This window comes from Saccoglossus kowalevskii, chromosome 9 (assembly GCF_978046115.1).
Source record: "Saccoglossus kowalevskii chromosome 9, keSacKowa6.1, whole genome shotgun sequence".
Classification (NCBI taxonomy): domain Eukaryota; kingdom Metazoa; phylum Hemichordata; class Enteropneusta; family Harrimaniidae; genus Saccoglossus; species Saccoglossus kowalevskii.
In genome coordinates this window covers 11,588,395-11,608,948 of record NC_140649.1, presented here as the reverse complement: position 1 = coordinate 11,608,948, position 20,554 = coordinate 11,588,395, and the positions used below count along the sequence as shown (strand labels likewise).

Here is a 20,554-nt window from a genome sequence, read left to right as displayed (position 1 = left end):
CCGAATACAGCGTTGTCCCCTTTGTTCTTGACATTAAACTCATTTTTACCTTGCCCGTACCATCAAAGATGGAAGGGAAAGGTATATTAAGGGAAAGATTTTGTCCGGCGTTGTCGTCGTTAATAATTGTTATTGTGTGCATAATAACTTTACTAATTCTATTCCAAACTTCATCAAACTTGGTCACCTTATTCATCAGTATAATGTCTTCCCTGAGTTTGAACAACAGTTGTCCTGTATGAAAATATCATGCAAAAATTGAGAAAATCTGATAAAATGTTTTGACTGTTTCTACTTGACTGATCACTGGTGATACACATCAAAGGTCACTGATCTCAGTGGAAATATGCATTGTTGTATGTGTTCAATGAAGCAAATGAGTTATCTTGTAATAATATCCTTGGTAATGTATCCCAGAATCCCATACTGGGTTTCAAAACCAACTCATGGAGAGATTGCACAGTCTGATACACATTTTTAAACCTACCAATAAAATCTTTACAGAAAACAAGATGTCAGAAAATCAATATAAGCACTCCTATGAACTGGGTGCCAAACTTTGATCAAGATCTGAAGCTAATAGAAAATATGTTTAATTCAAAGTTATCAAATCAAAAACAATACATAAAAAGCAAAACATTTCATCCACATTTTAAAAAGAAAATTGTTCTAAAATATATGTATTCTGTATTTGACAAACAGTTCATTTGACAAATGAAAACTCGCAGGAATATGTTTCAGCTATTAGAACAGAATGATAGTTTTCATAATACTAGTTTAAAAACGCACTTCGAAGATTGCAGTGTTTGAAGATGTAGATTCTCAGGAGGCAACAGTACTGTTGACTTCTCCCTCCACTGGACACCAACTAACTATTTAAGTTGATTTGCATACAAAGCAGAGCTTGCAACATGATAGCTATTATAAAGGGTGTTTTTTTTTACTTTTCATATAATACAGTAGTCACACAATGAGGCAGTTCGTATTTGTCACAGTGAATCATTAATTTTTGACAGACACCTGTACAAAATATTTGGACAAAAGCCAGCTAAGATTTTCTGTTATCTTGCATGTTTTATGAATCTATTCACGTCTAAATGCAGAACTTTTTTTTTTGCGATGAGGCATTTATTTTTATACTGAAATATCTGAATTACTTTGAATAAAACTGGAAATTATGTCCCTTAAAATAATTAAACAAATAAGGCACCAATGTTTTTGTAAGATATTCACATCTTTTAAGGACATTCGGTAGACTGATTCCCCACTGTTGGTTCAACCCCAAAACTTGTTTGTATTTAAAATTATGACAATGCATATTTAGATTGAAACAAACTGTGATAAAGGGAATTATATTATATAACAAAGGGCAAGGTCACCAGAGTTCAACTATGTTACTGGTGCTCGATTACCCGTAGAAATAATTGTATGTATATCAGACAACATGGCACATAAATTTCTCCATATATATTACCATTGTTTTATATTCTGAACAGTGTTCCCTTTTCTGTACGCATAAAATGAATTCAATGTATTTTAAAGTTGATACAAAAATCTTGATCTACTTGCCACCAGTAAGATTCAAATCATGGTTTTATTGGAAACACAGCCTAAACACAACAACTGTTCCTCTCTTTACTATTACCTTTTTAGCTCCACTGTCGACTTTGTCGAGCGGAGCTTATCATATGAGTGATTGTCTGTCGTCGTCCGTGTCAATGTTTTACTTTTTCAACTTCTTCTTGAAAACTACAATCCTGAATGCTTTGATACTTGGTGTATATGTACCTTGGGTAGACCTCTCTCAGATTTGTTCATTTCATGATCATATCTTCAATTCTCTAATTTTGGTGAATATTTTTGGTAAAAAGTGATATTTTCGACTTCTTGTTAAAAACCGCAAGTCCAATTGCTTTGATATTACATATATAGGTACTACATGTGGATCTCTCTCAGATTTGTTCATTTTGTAATGATATGTTTAGTTCTCTAATTTTGGTGAATATTTTTGTCATTTTTGGTAAAAAGTGATATTTTCGACTTCTTGTTAAAAACCGCAAGTCCAATTGCTTTGATATTACATATATAGATACTACATATGGACCACTCTCAAATTTGTTCATTTCATGATGATATCTTAATTATCTACCGTAATTTTGGTGAATATTTTTGGTAAAAAGTGATATTTTCTTCTTGTTAAAAACCACAATCATTTATGGTGAAAAATGATATTTTTGAATTTTTGTTGAAAACAGCAAGTCCCATTGCATTGATACCATGCATATTGTTCATTTTCTAATGATATCTTCTGTTCTATAATTGAAATGTGCATTGCAAACAGCGGAGCTATCTCAGCCGAGAGGCTGTTTGTGTGGGTTTCCCAAGCAAGTCTGTCGGTCTTGTCTAATCGTTTAAGCATAATGTTTTGGGGTTACAGTAATTTTAACCTATATGAGATACAACGCTTGAAATAACCACAGCACAGTGCAGCCTTCCACATTCGTCTAACATCGCTACATTGTTTGTACAACTATTAATGCTAAGTACCGGGTAGATATCTGCAAAATGTTATCTGTACCCTCTCGATTTCCGAATTTACGTACCCCAATATCGCTACCATAAGAAATAGTTGGCACAATGATTGCATCAAACAAATTAAATGCACTAACCAATGGCATACTACCAAGTTTTTTACAGTATGTAAATATATTTGGTTCACTGTAAATCTGTTTTAGAGGGCGGTAAAATAATATGTATACAGTGGCAGTTTAGCAGCGGTCTCAATAGACTTCAATGACTACAACTCCGTTTATGAACCCACTAAAAATATAGTAAATTTTCTGAGACATCAAAAAAAAAACGTGTAAAAAAATATGTTTGCAATTTATGATTCATCGCATAGGTTCAGTGCTGAAGCAACACTGTGGAGTAAATTGTTGGCTGCAAAAAGCTCTTCGACCTATACAACTCGTGATGATAAATCTTCGGCATTTTTTTTAAGGATATGTTAAACCCGTAGCTGTATACTATTGTCCAATAACACAGGCTACACGTACTAATACAATAAGTTGACTACATTTGGCTGATACACTTAGAACAAAACAGTATATATATATATATTGACTAATACAAAACTAATGAACCAAACTAGGAAACTAGGAAAGTACAGTATGGTGTTGTCGTGTCAATCCCGTTCGATCCCCACACTTTACTAACTGAGCGAACATTAGCACAAGACTAACTGCCCTATTCAGGACCACCACATCATTCAGAGAGTGACTACCATTACATTTTTGTCTCAATGTTGTTTTGATATTTAACATCAGGTGCTTGAACGCGATCTTCATTACACCATCGTGATAAAACCGAATAAAAGCTTGGCTATTTATAACAACCTGTTTTGGTTGGCTGCTGTTGAGCTGAAACGGCATAACTTCACGATTGACATTTAAAGCTCGTTGCCACCTAAATGCTATGCATTACTCATTACATTACTCTGATAGTTACCTCACGGAGTCAAGTGATTTAAACAACGATAATTATTTTAATTAATATTGTTTGTTTTATTATGTTCTAATCTACGATCATAAATCTATTCACTTCCAAAATTTAGGGGGTTCGACCGAATCCCCCGAACCACCCCAAACTACGGGCCTGAGGACCCTATCCAAACTACGTATAAGTCTGACCATTGCTAGTGTATTTGCAGTAAGAAACTACATAGTAAAGGAGATCCGGAATGTTGTAATATATTACTGTTGATGGGTTCAGAGGTGGCGTTTTTTGAAGAGAGATTGCGTGGTTGCAGAACACTGCATAGAATTGCACGTGAATTGCTAGATGTCAGTGTCTAGAAATTACAATAGTACACAATTATTGTTTTTTTGCTTGCATATATTACTGCACGTTATACATTGAGATTAATACATTATATGCAATATTAATTAAAGAACACATTTGTTAGTATATTTCTTGCAAAATTATGCTCAGATACATGTGTGTTGATGTACTATAATTCATATTTATGTACAATTTATGTTACGTAATTTTTAGTACAAATATAGTATTATTTGAGGAACATGAATATTATATTTTTAGCTCCGCTGATGACCTAAAGGTTATCATATTATTGATTGTCTGTTGTACTTTTTACTTTTCCAAAACATATACGATTACTTTGCGAAAGATACTTTGCGAAAGATACTTTGCAGGTATGCTAGAAGGATTCAGCTTTAAGGCATGTTATCAATCTCTCCAGCAGTGACCAAAATCCACACGTTATGCAGAAATAACTACATCTACATTCACATCCACAAACAAAACAAACATTGTGATGATCGTAGATTTTCATCACAGCTGAGCAATAATTGCAACACGTGAGGATATTGTAGTATTTGCTGTCTGCAACATATTGTCGTTAGTTGTGTTTTATCTTATTTATGATCTGACATGAAGCAATCAAATACTGAAAACTATACGATTCTTGGATTGTTCAAAGTACACACGCTCTGATCACTCAAGCAGTAAAAAAGGGGGAATCAAAACATGGAATAAAAAACATGTCAGATTGTGCCATTCACACCACTTTGCCGAGTGTTGTAATTTAATTTTCATTATTTGAAATATTGTGTAATCCAATGCATCTATATGTGTAGACAATGCGTGAAATGGAAATATCAAGTATTTCAAATATACATTCATATCAGCAATTTATTTATTTATTTATTTATTTATTTATTTATTTATTTATTTATTTATTTATTTATTTATTTATTTATTTATTTATTTGTGTGTTCATATCATCGTAGTTCCGTCACCTCCTCTACTAGTTACTACTCAAGAGGATATAAACAATAAAATCTGTACAATTTGTTGGACCGAGCCATCATCACCAAATGGCGAATTGATTTATTATAGAGTAAGTTATAATTTTCCCACAGTGAATATTATATTGTTATGTAGCATTGTTAATTCACTTTTAGTGATCTTCTTGTCTAGAAACCAGACTTTTACTATTACTATAAATTCGCAGGTCAATTATTCAGTACATGCATTAAGCCCACATGAAGGATTTGATGGACATGTAGCTATGGAAGATTCAAAAGGTTCATGGTTGGTGTATGACAACACATGCTATGAATACAAAGAACTTCAGACATACTCAAAGTATGTCTTAAGTGTACAAGCTGCCACATATGCTGGAGAAAGTGAACCTAGTCAGCCACCAATCTACTGTCAAAACAGTGAAAGAGGCGGTAATGTTCCCTTATATATACCTGTTCATGTTTCCTGAAAAGTATCATTTCTGTATAAGAAACGTAACACAATGATGGGTGATGACATTCTACTTTGGTTCAGGATTTTCGATGCTACGTATTATGCATACAATTATTCATAATATTCCGTTTGCTTATTTATTCAGAACCACCAATATCACAAGCTCCAGTCATTGTCGATGACAAATCACAGACACAATTTTTGATGTTTTATCAACAATTTTCTGAAAGAAATGGACCAATCAGGTATATACAATTATTGTAGTTCATTTCAACAATGTCATGATACAGAAATGCCACAATATATCAACAATAATGCATCAAAAGATTAATTATGTTTCTTTACTGTGATTAATTAAAATTAAATGTAAAACATAGTTTTGTATATTGCATCCCACTAAGCTATAATAATTGTCACTAGGATTACTTTAATACTGGTGCATTGATGATGTTCTATAATTGCAGCTGTTATGAGATTATTGTTATACGTATACCAAGCAGCAAAGAAACTGGATCATTGCTGTTTGACACATCAGTTTCTCCCGATAGTATATATGAATCAACAGAGTTGAACAAGTATGAGGATATTCCAGGACAAGCATATGTGGCAGTAAGGATGACAACGTTGGTATATGCTATACTATGATTATATAGTCACTCCGAGTCACTAGCACTACGGTAAATCTGTGCCATAAGATTTGCTTCGTTGCTATGTGACATTGTCTTTACTTCCCCTTAGCTTCACAAAAGCTTCAAATCAGTTTTACCACATTTTTAGAAGTAAATTATTTGATAATCTACTTAAAACCCGACCTTGGCTCACCTGCCTAGGTCATTTAACATTTTACCACCAGTTTGTGTGAAAAAAGACAATATTTCGCAAAGTCACAATAACCATTGCAAGGTCTGGCTTATCAAACAAGCTAGGACATTTATATATGCAGGAGAAAAAGAAATATTACTAAAAAGATAGTCTAAGAGTAAATTGATATTGGTAAATCAGTGTCAACTCTCTTTTCATAGAATCTAGTGGAAGGGTTACCATTGGAGTCAAATTTAAGATGGACATCAAGATATGAGGCCTCCAAAATATGTTGTTAATCAAATATTCATGCATACAGATTATGTTATCTTCGTTTATCAGAAATAGTTGCTATTGTTTCCTGATATGATGTAAAAGTTTTTATAGCAGAAATATCAGAGAGAGAGAGAGAGATCTTGCTTTCATCTTTTACAAAAGTTGTTTGGAATTCTGCAATATCCACATTTGATTAAAGCCTGTGCTCCATGGTCTGTTCGATATTTGATACATATCAAACACGGGTCTAATGGGTTAAAATAATAACGCTAATTGTTGGCCCATATGCCATTATTCTCGAAGATCAGCATGTTGCACAATATTCAGATGACCTCAGACAATATAGTCAATGGTGGAATAGTTGAATATAGAAGACGATATTTATATTTATATATTAGTGTGCCTTGTCTGTCATCCGTCTGTCTATCCGTTGTTCATCCACAATTTCATTTTCGACTTCTTCTTAGAACTACCTGCCCAATTACTTTGATATGTCATATTTAGGTACCATGGTACCTCTATAAGATTTTCCATTTTTTGATAACATCTAATATTGTCTATTTTTGTCTAATATTTTTGGAAAAACATTTTATTGTCGACTCCTTGAAAACTACCAGTTCAATTGCTTTAATACTTGATATGTAGGTACCTTAGGTGGACCTTTGTCCGACTATTTTCAATTCTCCATTTTTAGCAAATATTTTAGATAAAAAAATGTTATTGTTGACTTCTTGACAATCGCTAGTCGAATTGCTTGATACTTGATATATGTGTATCTTGGGTGGTCTATCAGATGTGTTCAATTCATGACAATATCTTTAATTCTCTTTTTTTTGGTGGATATTTTTTTTATTTTTGGTAAGAAATGCTATTCTTGACTTTTTCTTGAAAACTGCCAGCTCAATTGCTTTGATACTTGGTATGTAGGTACCTTAAACGTAATAACGAAGCCATCATGTATATGAGAAACTACATATTGTCACATAAATATTTCTTCATATAGCATGTAGTGTGTTTTGTTACAATCAAAACTTTCCCATTCCCCAACATTCAGTGTCACTGACTCTTCTGACTATTTGACTATATTCCTGTTCCAGAAACAGTTTCCAAGATAAAGTACTTATTGGTGATGGTAAATTCACAGAGTGTACCCAGCATTCCAATCTCCCTGTAAAACGAGACATTGCTCAGTATTCATATGAGGGAGAGGTGTATAATGAAGAATTGGAACCTGAAACATGGTATACAGTTTTTGTTCGAGCTTATGTTGATAATCCAAATGTGGATGGACAGGTAAAAATGTGCTTCTAACAATTATCTGTCACTGTAACGCCATATGTTACAGCGTAATTTTGTGGTAATGTACTGGATATTTTCATCCTACCATATTAGAAAATGCGAATTCCAAATATGGACTGAGCTATTATGCGCATAAGCATCCTCAAAACAAACACAACCCCAGGGTTTGAACGGACTCCATGCAAATAAGTTCGCTAAATTTGTTCCTGACTTTTTGGATTTCGGCAATCCCATGATGTATCCTAGGCAGGAACAGGTGTATAATAATAAGGGTGTTACGAGGATACCGCAGATTAAGCATCGCTGCGCGTCGGCCGATACTACCGCTGTACCGCCCTTGTGCATAATTTACGGTATCCTTGTAATAACTTCATATAATGGTCGTCATCATCGTTGTTATTATCATTAATCATTATTTTACTCGTTTCTGCGTATTACAGGTTTTCTTCACTTCAAGTCCATTCATGGAACCTATTCAGACAGGTAGTTCATAATTGTTATAATTTTAATGTCAATATTTTAAAACTGCACATACAACATTCCAAATACCATTTCATTATTTCTACATTCCAGGTACTACTGACAAAAGCTCAGTTCGACTTACAACTATCATTGCTGTGTGTGTCGTGATTATTTTTGCTGTTATATGTGTGGTGGTTGCTTTTTTCATTATAAGGTAATGATATACATGTACTATACTCTGTTCATAATATTCCACAGCTTGCAATTTTGCCACTGTGATTTTTACAGCTATTCAAAAAATATATCGTACATAAACAAACGTCAAATGGATTTTGAAAAAGAAAGATGATATAAGATATTGTTTCAATGATTAATGACTCACTTGTATATTTGTTTACAGGCGACGACGGAGAAAACCGAGAGGTAAACATAAATGATTAGATACATTCTTAATTATATCAACTTTTTTACATATCTGCATAATTGTTCACCATTGTCAATTCACATTTATATGTTAACATCCTTGTAGTCAACAATTTAGTTTTTCATTCGATTACCGAAACTGTGCAATGTAGCATATACAAATAGATACGTTCTAGCTGAAACAGAAAACCACACAAATAACAAATATTATTCCATCCATTTGTTATGACGTGTGTCACATAATGTTTGTTTGTTGACAATTTTAGAAAATCCAACTCATGACCATCAAGCTAAGGCTAAGGATGACGATGTGTACACTGAGTTAACAGAAGTCAATATGCGTGCTGATACTTATGAAAAATTGAGGATAAATCATGATGGGAAGCCTTTACAGTCACGGGAAAACGCACAGAGTGATTATCAAGTTGTGATATAAAACATTGTCGACTATCGTCTTTGTGTAATAATTTAACTTTTGGGGAGGAGGCACATTTGGGAAAGTCACAAGTCGTTTATTATTCAATTTAGTATTCGTTAAATGTGCAGCAAACAACAAACATAACACGATACGATTCCTATGCAAAAGATGACTCAATAGCGTCCATCTATGTTCGTCAAATTATTTCTCATGTAAATATTATGTTTAGCTTGCCATCATGTTATGGTGTTTACACTTTAGAAAACCTAAAATCATGCAAACCGTCAGTTTTCACCTACAGATACTTTCATCTATCGTCAATACCAATCCAAAGTTTTACTGCACATCACGCGATGATTTATTAAATAACATACATTTTGTGTTTTTGTTTTCTGCAATACCCATTTTTGTATTAGAAGATCAGGAATATATTGTACTCTTATCACTGTATAGCATCTTCCGTATATAAATGATATAACCTGTAGAAATGAATGTGTACATATATTTTTTATGTTTTATAAATGGTGATAGTAATACAATGTGATATATACAATTAACCAGTATTCATTACAATAAAACATGTTATCACTGTTTCTAACAAGTCACATTTCTAATATGATATGATCTAGCAATTTTCAAAAAAAGATTAATTGCTTAAGTTTTTTTAATAAGTATAATTAACTTTGATGTCGATTTTTTCTAGTTTAGACAAATAATAATTGAACATTAAATGTTATAATAAATTGAAAAGAAAATCCAAAATTTTCCGGCAAGACCTCATCACTCAGCGACAATCTGACACTTTCGAATGTATCCATTCCCCAAGTTTCTATTTAACTGTCTTTAGTTTGACGTGTACGCAACCACTGGTAAATTCAGTAGATGCTTGGCAACATCGTGGTTATGTCTGAGATATCGATTTTTTATGAAGCCACGCTTCATTGTTGGGGTGTTCCGTTATTTTCTACGTCTGTCGTCACTTTTTATCTGTATGCGTTGGGTTCCACTGTTTATATGTAATTGTTATGTAAGACTTTATTCAGTACAATACAAAACGTTTTATATATCGTTTTTAATACAGTATGAACAATAATTGTCAACATCCGAAGTTTAAATATATGACGTCATAGTTTTTCTCATTTCAAGAGCAGAGCCATTGCTGCTAATTAAGTCCAAACGAATAAAGACAACACTCAATAATTATGTACAGACTTTCGATTCATACAGAAGCTCGATAATACCTTTATAATGAAAAATAATCACTGCTCTCTAATAGTATAAATGAATCGATTTTAGTAAGATCTCGAATTGTGAATAACGGTTTTTGATATGTGGACCTAAGGTCGCCAGCAAAGATGCGAGTTCTAGTTAGTTTAAGAATAATTGTATAAAGATCTCGTCTTGATAACTATGAACATGACAGTCATTACCAGAAAGCACAAACTCCGTGCAGATAGACTTTATGGTTAGGACCTAAAAACATACTGGTTGACAATTGTTTCAGGAATTATAGACTTTTTTTAATCAGTGAAAACAAAAAATATGATAGAATGGCAAAGGAGGATATATAGAGAGTTTATAACCTGCAGCACGGTAATATATGACAAACTTTGACATTAAAACAATTTACAACAGCGTTCTGACAACCCAGTAATTATTGCAGTACGAACGCTATGTAAAAATGAATTCCATTTGATCGTAGATGTCCATCTCAAGTCATGCCACATCCTGGCATGCATGCAATTGTTCTATAATGCTTTCACAATGGTGGTCACAGAATAAATACAGATACAGTTAACACTTTATATATGAGGTCATCAAATTGTAAGCAATCATATATATTTGTATTTAATTTCACTATTTTGATATGTTATCGTATTTTATTTTGATTAACGGATTTGCGTCGAAGCAATAAATTATATTTGACATGTGGATTTAACATGGCAGATGTTTTTATCAGTAAAAAATAGCGAAGTTGAAACTGGGATAACAATTAATGCATTTACATTGCGCAAATCTTAGTTATCGTGAAATAAATTAACATATATTACGTATACAATAATTGCAGTCATACCAATAATCAAAACAATTTTACCATCGGTAGGCGTGAATGCCACATATTGACATGAGCTGAGGATTTCGCTCCAATCATCCTGGGCCCTATCATTTGGCTGCCCTGGTCACAACGACGAGGGCAGCTACATGTATATCGCTTTATACTGAACTCGTAACAAGTCATTGAGGTAGGAATGATTAGTAATCGGTATTGGTTCAGTCGATAAAGTGCCTGAATGAGCAGCCACATAAATGTTGTCTGTATAATACAATGTGAAAGTTCACAGGCAATTACACCAAGCCTACTTAGCACAGACAATCTATCTGCCAGTCTAGTTGTTTCACATGAACACAATATTATATCGTTTGTCATGCAAGTAAAATGCAGATAATCGATCATAAGAAAACTGGTTTTTGTGATTTCAGTTCTACCACTGCGTTTCGGACCTAATTAATTAATTTCATATTTTAACTTGACCTGTGACAAATTCTCAATAGTCTTATCTCAACATATCTTATCAAGTTTAACTACTTTTTATTGATCTGAAAACTAAAGTATATACTCATGATCTTGATTTTAAAATACACTTCCTCTCTTTCCCTATTGTCGCCGGTTTTGGGGTGATCATGAAGGGTCGGTTTTAATATGTACTGTGACGTAAACAACGAAGGGGGCTACTACGTATATGTGACCTGTGAACTTACATGTATCTTGAGTACATGTATATTAATAAACCTTTTCAGTGGCGTAAATGTCGTCGTACTCCTTAAACTTTGCTTTAGGTGAACAGGAATTATTTGGTGAAAATAAATCTACACAGCAGACAGTGAACAAAAAGGATAATGTACCATGTAACGAATAAACGATATCTCGACACCACAGTATATGCATTGTGAAACAGTCTGCTGTACTACAATTTGAACCAGTGCCTGTGTGCAGTGAGAATCAGTAACTACACTACTACCTTTCACTATATTTATAGCGCTAGTACAACGGAGGTATTTCACCTAGTGTATTTCCGGGGTTCTTGTTAGTCTGCGGGGACTAATTTCAACTCACGTGTGTCCACAGCTTAAATAAAATGAAAATAAAATGGCGTTTTAGGAAATAACATCACTTCATCAATCATTAAATTTAAGAGAAAACCAAATAACCCAATTTTTCACGCGCCGAATCAAGCACGCCACCACGGTTCTTTATTTTAGTAACCGTGGCGCCACCAACGACAGTATTCAGTCTAAACTCGGAGAATCTTATCATCAAAATTTAAAGAGACCCGGGACTCATGAGGTCGCGTGTCAATGTTGATATAGCATCGAAAAAGAAATTGGACTGGAATTATACTCAGACATCTGATATGACCCTTGAGATAGCCTGGGACTGGATAACTTTGTTTTCACATTTACAAAAGTTGTTACAAATAATGCAGACAGCATGTCTGCAATTGGAAGCACACTGAAAGAAAGCTCCGCTCATAAAAGTGGCGGTACATAAGTTTTGAATTTCTCCTCCAATAAACGACTTAGTTTTGTACTTCAGTTTGCGTCACATGTTATTTCAGTGAGAGGGGCGCATAAGTGGTGGCACTGTAAAGAACGTTATTTTACAGAACCAGCTGACCGACTGATCATGACAGAATTATTGATCAAAGTGTATTATTCCTACTATGGAAATATCTGTATCACGCCGTTGTATATAACTGAAAGCTGCCTGCAACAAATGTCCTATGAAAACTTCATCCAGTATATCAATAATGAAATTAAACACATAAGTGGAATGGGTGTTATTCGGTTATTAGTTCTCGACGATGAGAACCAAATGACAGTCCACGAAAATACAAATCGACAACTCTTGTTCTCACTTCAACTGGTTTTTTGACTCCTTGCTTCTCCATCGTAGTGATTAAACAACTTGGACAAACTGAATGCCGATTTGTAGACACACAATCAACACGATGACTGACCAAAAGTGAATGAAAGACAGACACGCCTCAATGTCTAGGTGTACCTGACTTTGTAGCAAAAATAGAAAACATTGTGGGCAATATCTGTCAATCATTCCTCTGATTTGCACCCGATGTTTATATTTCTAGTTACAACTTATATAATTTTGAAACCAGAGTGTGTAACCTATTGTAGTAAGTTATCTATATCTCGCACTACTTCAGCGTCAAATCAATGCCTGGAATTGCTGTAATAGCAGGTAGTGAAAAACAGTAGAAATAAAATACCTGGCTAACGAACACGGCACCATAGTATAGCCAAGACGCGAAGTCGCAACCCTATAAAATTGAATATAATCTTACCAAAACAAAATGTATGCACATTTAAAGACATCTTAAACATACAATTTTACCTTCAATTACTATATATGGTCATGACATTAGCTTTACTTACCTCGGTCACATATGGACTATGGATTTAAGGTAGAAGCCTAGTCATATTTTTTGACAAAATTGGTAATTAATCGCATGACATTGTTTATTATGTTATTTATTATGTACAATCATGAAGCTAATGTCCCATGGTACAATGAAATATCATTATTTTGTGTGTTACAGCTTTTTGAGAAATGTGTCCTACTATTTCTTGAAAATTGATATTTTAAAGAAGTTAAAGAAAAATTACATTTGTTGACACTTTTAAAAAAAACACAATTTTTTAAATAATTCAGAAAAACAAGAAGTACTACATCATTAACAATATATGATTTTTTAAGTCTATGTCTCCAGGCTAGATTTTGAAATACTGCATAATATCTCTGCTATAGAAACCTGTGGTAAAATTGTTATAATAGTATCAAAATGGTGACTTTTCACTAAACTTTTTTTAGGTCAATATCCTTATATCGCCTTGGAGTACAATGTATTGCAAAATGAATACATTCTTGGTTGTATTTTCGTGGATAGTGGACATTTTGGCAGTATTATAAAACTTTTACCATAAGTTCCTATGGAAGAGATATAACGTCATATCTCAAATTGTAGCCTGGTTACTTTTAATGTTAATGATGGGTTACCTATTAATGTCCTAAATTTCAAAAAGTTTGAAAAGTCAAAAAGTATCACAAAAATTAATTAACATTGTGGTCTTTAACATTATTCTGTAAATAGCGATTCATTTTTGAAAAATATTAGGACAAGTTTCACAAAATACGTCACTGTTACGCATGGAACCATGGAACAATAGATTCGTGATTTAACATAAAAGACTAGACTGTCACAGTATGGGCGATTTATTTCTTTTTAAATTTAAAATTAAATTAAAAAAAAATAGCGAAATGAAGGTGTTAACGCAAAATCTCCTGGAACCGCGAAATCACCCAGACTGGACGTTTTTTGCCGCGCCCTCTGTGGTGAAAATCGGAACTAGTGTGTTTTTATACTCGTTTTTATGTTAATGAGCAAAATGACAGGCAAGAAAGTTATCCAATCAGAGTAATTTTACCTGGTGTCTGCATGTCACTAAACTAAACTTACAACTACTACACTTCTTGAAAGAACTGGAAATTACATTTTGCTCGGATGTTTAAAGCCTGCAGACGAATACGGAAATGGCTGACAATTTGACCTGTTTACGTCATTATGCAGCGCACACGCCCCCACTCCTTTTCTGTATCCGTTCAGTGATGTCACTGAATAGCATGAATAAATAATAGAAACAGATTAGCTGCAAATAAGACCAGTCTGTGGTGGTGTGGTGGACGAATGTGAATTGGGACGAATCGACTTGTGGGACGAATGTGTTGGGACGAATGTTAATTGGGACGAATTGACTGTGAATCGGTTTCGTGTTCACCCCACCTTTCGCAAAACCATATTTTTTTCCATTTTTTTTTAAATCACCACAGCTGGGCCTGTTTAATAATAGACCAATGAACATTGTCATGCGATTTATGGCTAATTTTCTAAAAAAAATATGATTAGGCTTCTAACTTGCCTTTGATTCCAGCTATGAATCGTATTCAACGCATCCATGCAACACTAATGCGTGACTCGAAGCTATACCAATTCAACATTATAAGTTAGTGTACTGATTATTATGTAAAAACTCATGTACTTCCAGCGCAACAAAGGGATTCCCCCATTCTTTATAAAGCACAGAGCACAGTGTGCCATGACGTCATTTGTCATTCAAGCGGCCATTAGTATGAAAGACCGTTGGGGGCATTATGTAAACGAATAAATATTATAATTATCTCGAGATAGTAAGTTTACCTGGCTGTGCAAGATTGGTGGTAAATAGTGATTGATCTGATGCTCCAATTTTGTTGTAGCTCCTTTCCTCTATTGCAGTATTCCTTTTTATTTCGGCATACGTCACTACCGTCATACTTTCTCGGTATCAGTTTACACTAAGATAAAAACAAAACAGATTAATTTTGCACGATTGGTGTGAGGGCGCTGTACGAAAAAATGAAAGTGTTGACAAGCTCAAGAATACGACCAAGATGGCGGCGTCGAGGAAGTAGGGTCCCGTCTGGAGTTGTGGAAATACTTAATAACATTCGAGATATGAGATAACTGGACGATTTAAATCAGTTGACAGTACTTTGAAATATCGTAGAAGAAGTGTATCTGAAAAGTTGCACACGTAAGTTCAAATGTTTGCCAACCTGTCGATTTGTGATTTCAAAACTTTCGTTTCCAAGTTTCGTTTCCTGGTTCAGTGGTCGTGATAAGTCATTTTAGAAAGAATCGTCTGCGGAATTCTCAGTATATGGCTACATTTAGATACGTAATTGTACTGTAAAATAGATGCACTCGTCCTCTCTGTTGTCTATGTTTTAGTCAAAATATGCCGATTTTGCTGTCGGCCAGGATGGCAATATTTTCGTACTTTTAACACGGAAAGAAAAATACCACACCCGGCCTCCATTGTAATTTCCTTTGTAAATTCGGTGAATCGACTCAGAGTGGCCATGGTTTGAGGAAATAGACTGTTGGTCGTAATTCTACATACCGGTAATTCATTTTTTGATAATGTGACAGGAATTTCTATGATGTAATTGTTTTCTTGATTCAAGGATTATTTATTTACTTATTGACTCTTACACAATCCCCGGAGGGAAAGAAAATGGTCACAAAGTACAAGGAGAAATATATATATAAAAAAACAAAACAAAAACACAATATACTAAATAACAAATACAATCACTAAATTACTAAATAATACAAAATCTCTAAAATACAATCTAATATAAAATTACAAAATTGACAGCAGGCATTAAGATGTCAAGTAAGACCCTGCTTCCTGACTTCAAAGCTTTTACTTATGAACTGTGCTACTGGTATAATAATGTTTTCATTCTGTAACAATTCCATGAATTTTTTCTCTGCAGATTTATTTTCAAATGCTGGGATCATATCCTTAGCTTTATTGAACAGTTTGGCACGCAACTCATTATATTTGTTGCATTCCAGCAGAAAATGCATTTCATCCTCAATTAGACCTTTGTTACACATGTCACAAACCCTGTTGTTTAATGGGATTTTTTTATGACGACCCAATTCAATTTTGAGACTATGGTCACTAAGACTAAATTTGGTAAGCACACTACGCAGTCCAAAGTTTTTTAGCTTGACTAAATATGGCTCAAGTTTTAAATCTGATTTGATTAGCCGATATGTTCTTAGTTTGTTTTTCTCATTTGCTTTGGTGCGGTTATCATTATGGACCTCACCTTTCCATCTTGTTAGAAATAACTCCTTGATGCCCAAATCAATTTGTTTCATTTGTGCCGAGGTTAATTTATCACAGTTGTTAACTGAATGATATTGTTGGATATTGTTTAATAATGATGTCACTTCTAGATACCATTTACTTTTAATGTTTTGGTTAACCACAAAAGCTTCCTTAAGTAACGCATTATTAGAATTCATGGCCCGACTGTAATATTTAATTATTTGTTTTTTTATAAATACGTCTAGGGGGTATCTGCCTAACTCGCTATACATGGCCATAATTGGTGTGTGTTGTGACACCCCCAGTAGATACCGACAATAACTTAATTGAACGTCTTCAATAGGTGATTTAGTGGAGAACGTATATTAGTATATTAGTATATAAAAGTATATTCGCTGGATTTTATTTTCACTGAATTTTTCCTCTGGTGATAATAGCGAAAATTAATTCCAAGCGAAAATAAAGTATTTTACAGTATTAAGTGAGCTGGTCAAAATCTGCCTGGGGTGGTTATTCCAAACACATCATACAGATTTAATTCTGAGACACAAAAAATAACTTAAAGCCCCAAAATACTCGTTCATAGCACAAAATAATATTTTTGCCAATTTCCGTGTTGTATTCAGGCAATCCTGGTATAAGATAATCTGAAAGTTATAATATATGTACATGTATGTTATAAATTAAAAAAACATTTATCAATATATATCTATTGCTATATACTGAAAGAAATGTATATTTCTAAAGATGCAATAAACAATTATTATTATAGCAGAAATTTTTAAAATAAAAGCATATTTATGTTGCAGCTTGTACATGTCGTTACAAATTTCCACTTTTGAAAAAATAATTAAATTCCATGGTTATGGCATGATAGATAAGATCAAAGTACTGTACTGGTAATAGTAATATTTTGTGCAATGAATTACATTACTAGTAGTAATACATAGAAAATATTCAATGAGTGGCGAAATGTTCAGAATATATGAAAATTATTACACTTGTAAAATACGATATTTCCAAGGTCATAACTTGTGATATTCAGTTTATCATATGTATGCATTTATTGCTATTTTTCCAGCAGAACTAACATATGTGTACACGTATCCTAAGCGTCTTAGCTTAGAATGTTTTATTCATCTGTTCTTTGACCATGTGTTGCAGCCAATTTATCGGCAGCGATTAAACAAATAATTAATTTTGGAAACTATCAATGTATTTTTAGTTAACAAGGCAAATTGGCAACATTTGACCTAGATTGCGGGCTAATTCTAGCAGTGTTCTTACTCAATTTAACAGTTAACCAGCAAATAGTCACGGAGGTTGTCACTGCGACATTGGGAAAAATAATAATGATGAAATGCTGGAATGCAATTTTTTAAAAAAAGCATACGCTTTGTAATACTATTTTCCTTCTGTGTAACATAATTGATTATACACATCTAATACATGTAGTATATTATATATCATAGGACATTAACAAGAACTCAAGGCATACACAATGGTGGTGTTTCTAAACCGACCATGTTTATGGAATTCAGTTGCTTTTATCTTGATATATTTACACAATGTAAAAGGTAAGTTGCCAAATTAAATTATGTACATCTATCCCTGCTGATTAGCTTGTTATTGAAAGTTTGTGCATCTTTCTTCTTGTGTATTTGAAATGTCTGCATCTTTGTGATGTTAACGATCATTACCACAAATCATTTGTTTGATTATTTGCAATAAATTCTATTCTGTTATTACAACAATAATGCATTTACATATTTTCCATGCTCCATATTAAAACCAGTTTAACATTTGAAAGATCTGTGATAGACGAATAGTGCATTCTATGAATAACAAGTTATTGTTAATGACATACCGGTAGTTCTCATTCAATTTCATTTTTAGTGACTTTTCAATAAATTGTGACATGCAAGAGAAACATGTGAGACAAAAATGTGGGACAAACATGCATCAAAGTGCAAACCAAATTGACATGTCTATATATACTGTTATATATGATTTGCCTTTGTAGTTTCTTTCTTCAACAAAAACAATCAAATAAAATAGCCAACTGAAAATGTTCTTGTAATAGTATTACCTATGGCAATACCCACACAATGAATTGATATAATGTGCACAGGAAAAATATGTCAGAACTATGACTATTGTACAGCATTCCTTAAAACAATATGCGGTCTGTCAGAAATAATGAATTCAATCAGTAAATAAATTACATTTAGGTGGTTGTCTGACCGTAGTTTGTTAACAATTGAATTTTCGACTTCTTCTTCTTCGCTGTTTTGGTACAAAATGCTGTTTTGACTTGGCTTGAAAACTGTCAGCTCAATTGCTTTGATACTAGGAATGTAGATAATTTGGTAGACCTATGTTAGATTCTTCATTTCGTGATGGTATCTTCAATTCTCTATTATTATCATTTTTTGTTAAAATTGCTATTTTTGAATTCTTCTTGAAATTGAGCTGGCAGTTTTTCAAGAAGAAGTCTTATGGGTGTGCGTTGCTCGACTTGGCTACCACAATGTTCTTGTAAGGCAGTGGAGCTATTTCGATTATCAGGTCGCTTGTTTGAATATAAGACCTAATGTGTGCGGTATGTGTGAAGTTTATTTCTCAGCTCTCAGTCGATGATCGTCGCTGGGTCTATGGAAGTACTATGGGGGATTGCATGTTGGGAGTGATAAGTCTTTTGAAGTAAAATAATTTTAGAAAAGTGAAAACTAAAGTGACTGTGAAATGAAGGTTGGTTTTAACTATCATGAAATCTGGGTGAAATAATGAGAGAAAATTGAACTGGTATGAAAGATCACTAAATGTAGCCAGAATGCAAGGTTATATCAAAATAAGTCACAATACATCCATCATGGAAGCAAAGTGTCAACAACTTTGTATGGGGTAATTGCCTTGATTTGCAGTTTGCGTGAATGGATGGCGGTAAAATACATACAAATTCTGGGCTTCAGTAACAGTAATTGCTGTTTTTTTTGTACAATGGAAATTAATGCAAGAAGTGCTGCCAGCAGACATTGCCTTCTAGTAAACAAATCAACCACGGGACGTTTATCTTGAGAAATTGAGAATACGAAAATCCTTTGGAATGGTCTTTCATTCGGGTTTATACAACACTTGTAGAGACTTTGTTTTTGAAAGTGTACAACAGTGAAAATATGTCATTGAGCATAATCCGGTAAATAGAATGGACATCATTTTTAAACCTCCTGTTGCAGACCATGTTACAATATTAGCTTTAGTTTCCGAGTTTCATTATTTATTGTTCATAGTTTCCAAGTTATACTATATTTATTGTTCATAGATTCTAAATTTCAGTTTTCATTGTTCGTAATTATTCACAGTGATTATTATTATTATCTATATTGACATTCATTGTGTCAAAAATGTTAAAATCACAGTCTGTAAATGTGTCCAGAATCAATTCTCATAGACGAAAAGAGAGCTATATATCAAGATCATACGTATTGGGCTACAGGTGCACACCATTTTAACAATTATTTTTTGTAAGATGGTTTGCATGATTATATTCAGACTCAGTACAATGTTTTACATAGTATTTTGCACAATATATACCCATACTACTCGATCGCTGCTAATGATGTAATTTTACGTTCACTACAGATTTGGGACTGAGCAATGTCATTGCTTGTATTTTAATTGTTTACCTTTGTCAGTAGAATTGCTGTTTTGATTGTTTCTCATTTGTATCTGCAGGTGATTGTGCAGCATTGCCAGTTACACAGAATGCTGTTTTGGACTTTTGTACAGGTGCCACTACCAATACAGGTTCTGGCAGTGAATGCACATTCATATGTTCAATTGGTTATACACCAATTA

At 33.5% G+C, this 20,554-nt stretch overlaps 1 protein-coding gene and 1 long non-coding RNA gene across 2 annotated transcripts; both read left to right on the top strand.

Moving 5' to 3' along the window:
- The first annotated feature begins 5,089 nt into the window (after positions 1 to 5,089).
- On the top strand, positions 5,090 to 10,027 carry LOC146738312 (uncharacterized). Its single transcript, XM_085503919.1, has 8 exons — positions 5,090 to 5,255; positions 5,423 to 5,522; positions 5,742 to 5,900; positions 7,452 to 7,647; positions 8,094 to 8,136; positions 8,227 to 8,329; positions 8,516 to 8,538; positions 8,805 to 10,027. Exons 1-8 carry the CDS (start codon positions 5,090 to 5,092, stop codon positions 8,972 to 8,974), a joined length of 960 nt encoding a protein of 319 aa, XP_085360045.1. The 3' UTR covers positions 8,975 to 10,027.
- A 5,432-nt stretch (positions 10,028 to 15,459) lies between these two features.
- On the top strand, positions 15,460 to 20,515 carry LOC146738311 (uncharacterized). Its single transcript, XR_014930535.1, has 3 exons — positions 15,460 to 15,604; positions 18,169 to 18,273; positions 20,432 to 20,515. It is a non-coding gene; the product is annotated as an uncharacterized LOC146738311 (long non-coding RNA).
- The last annotated feature ends 39 nt before the right edge of the window (positions 20,516 to 20,554 follow it).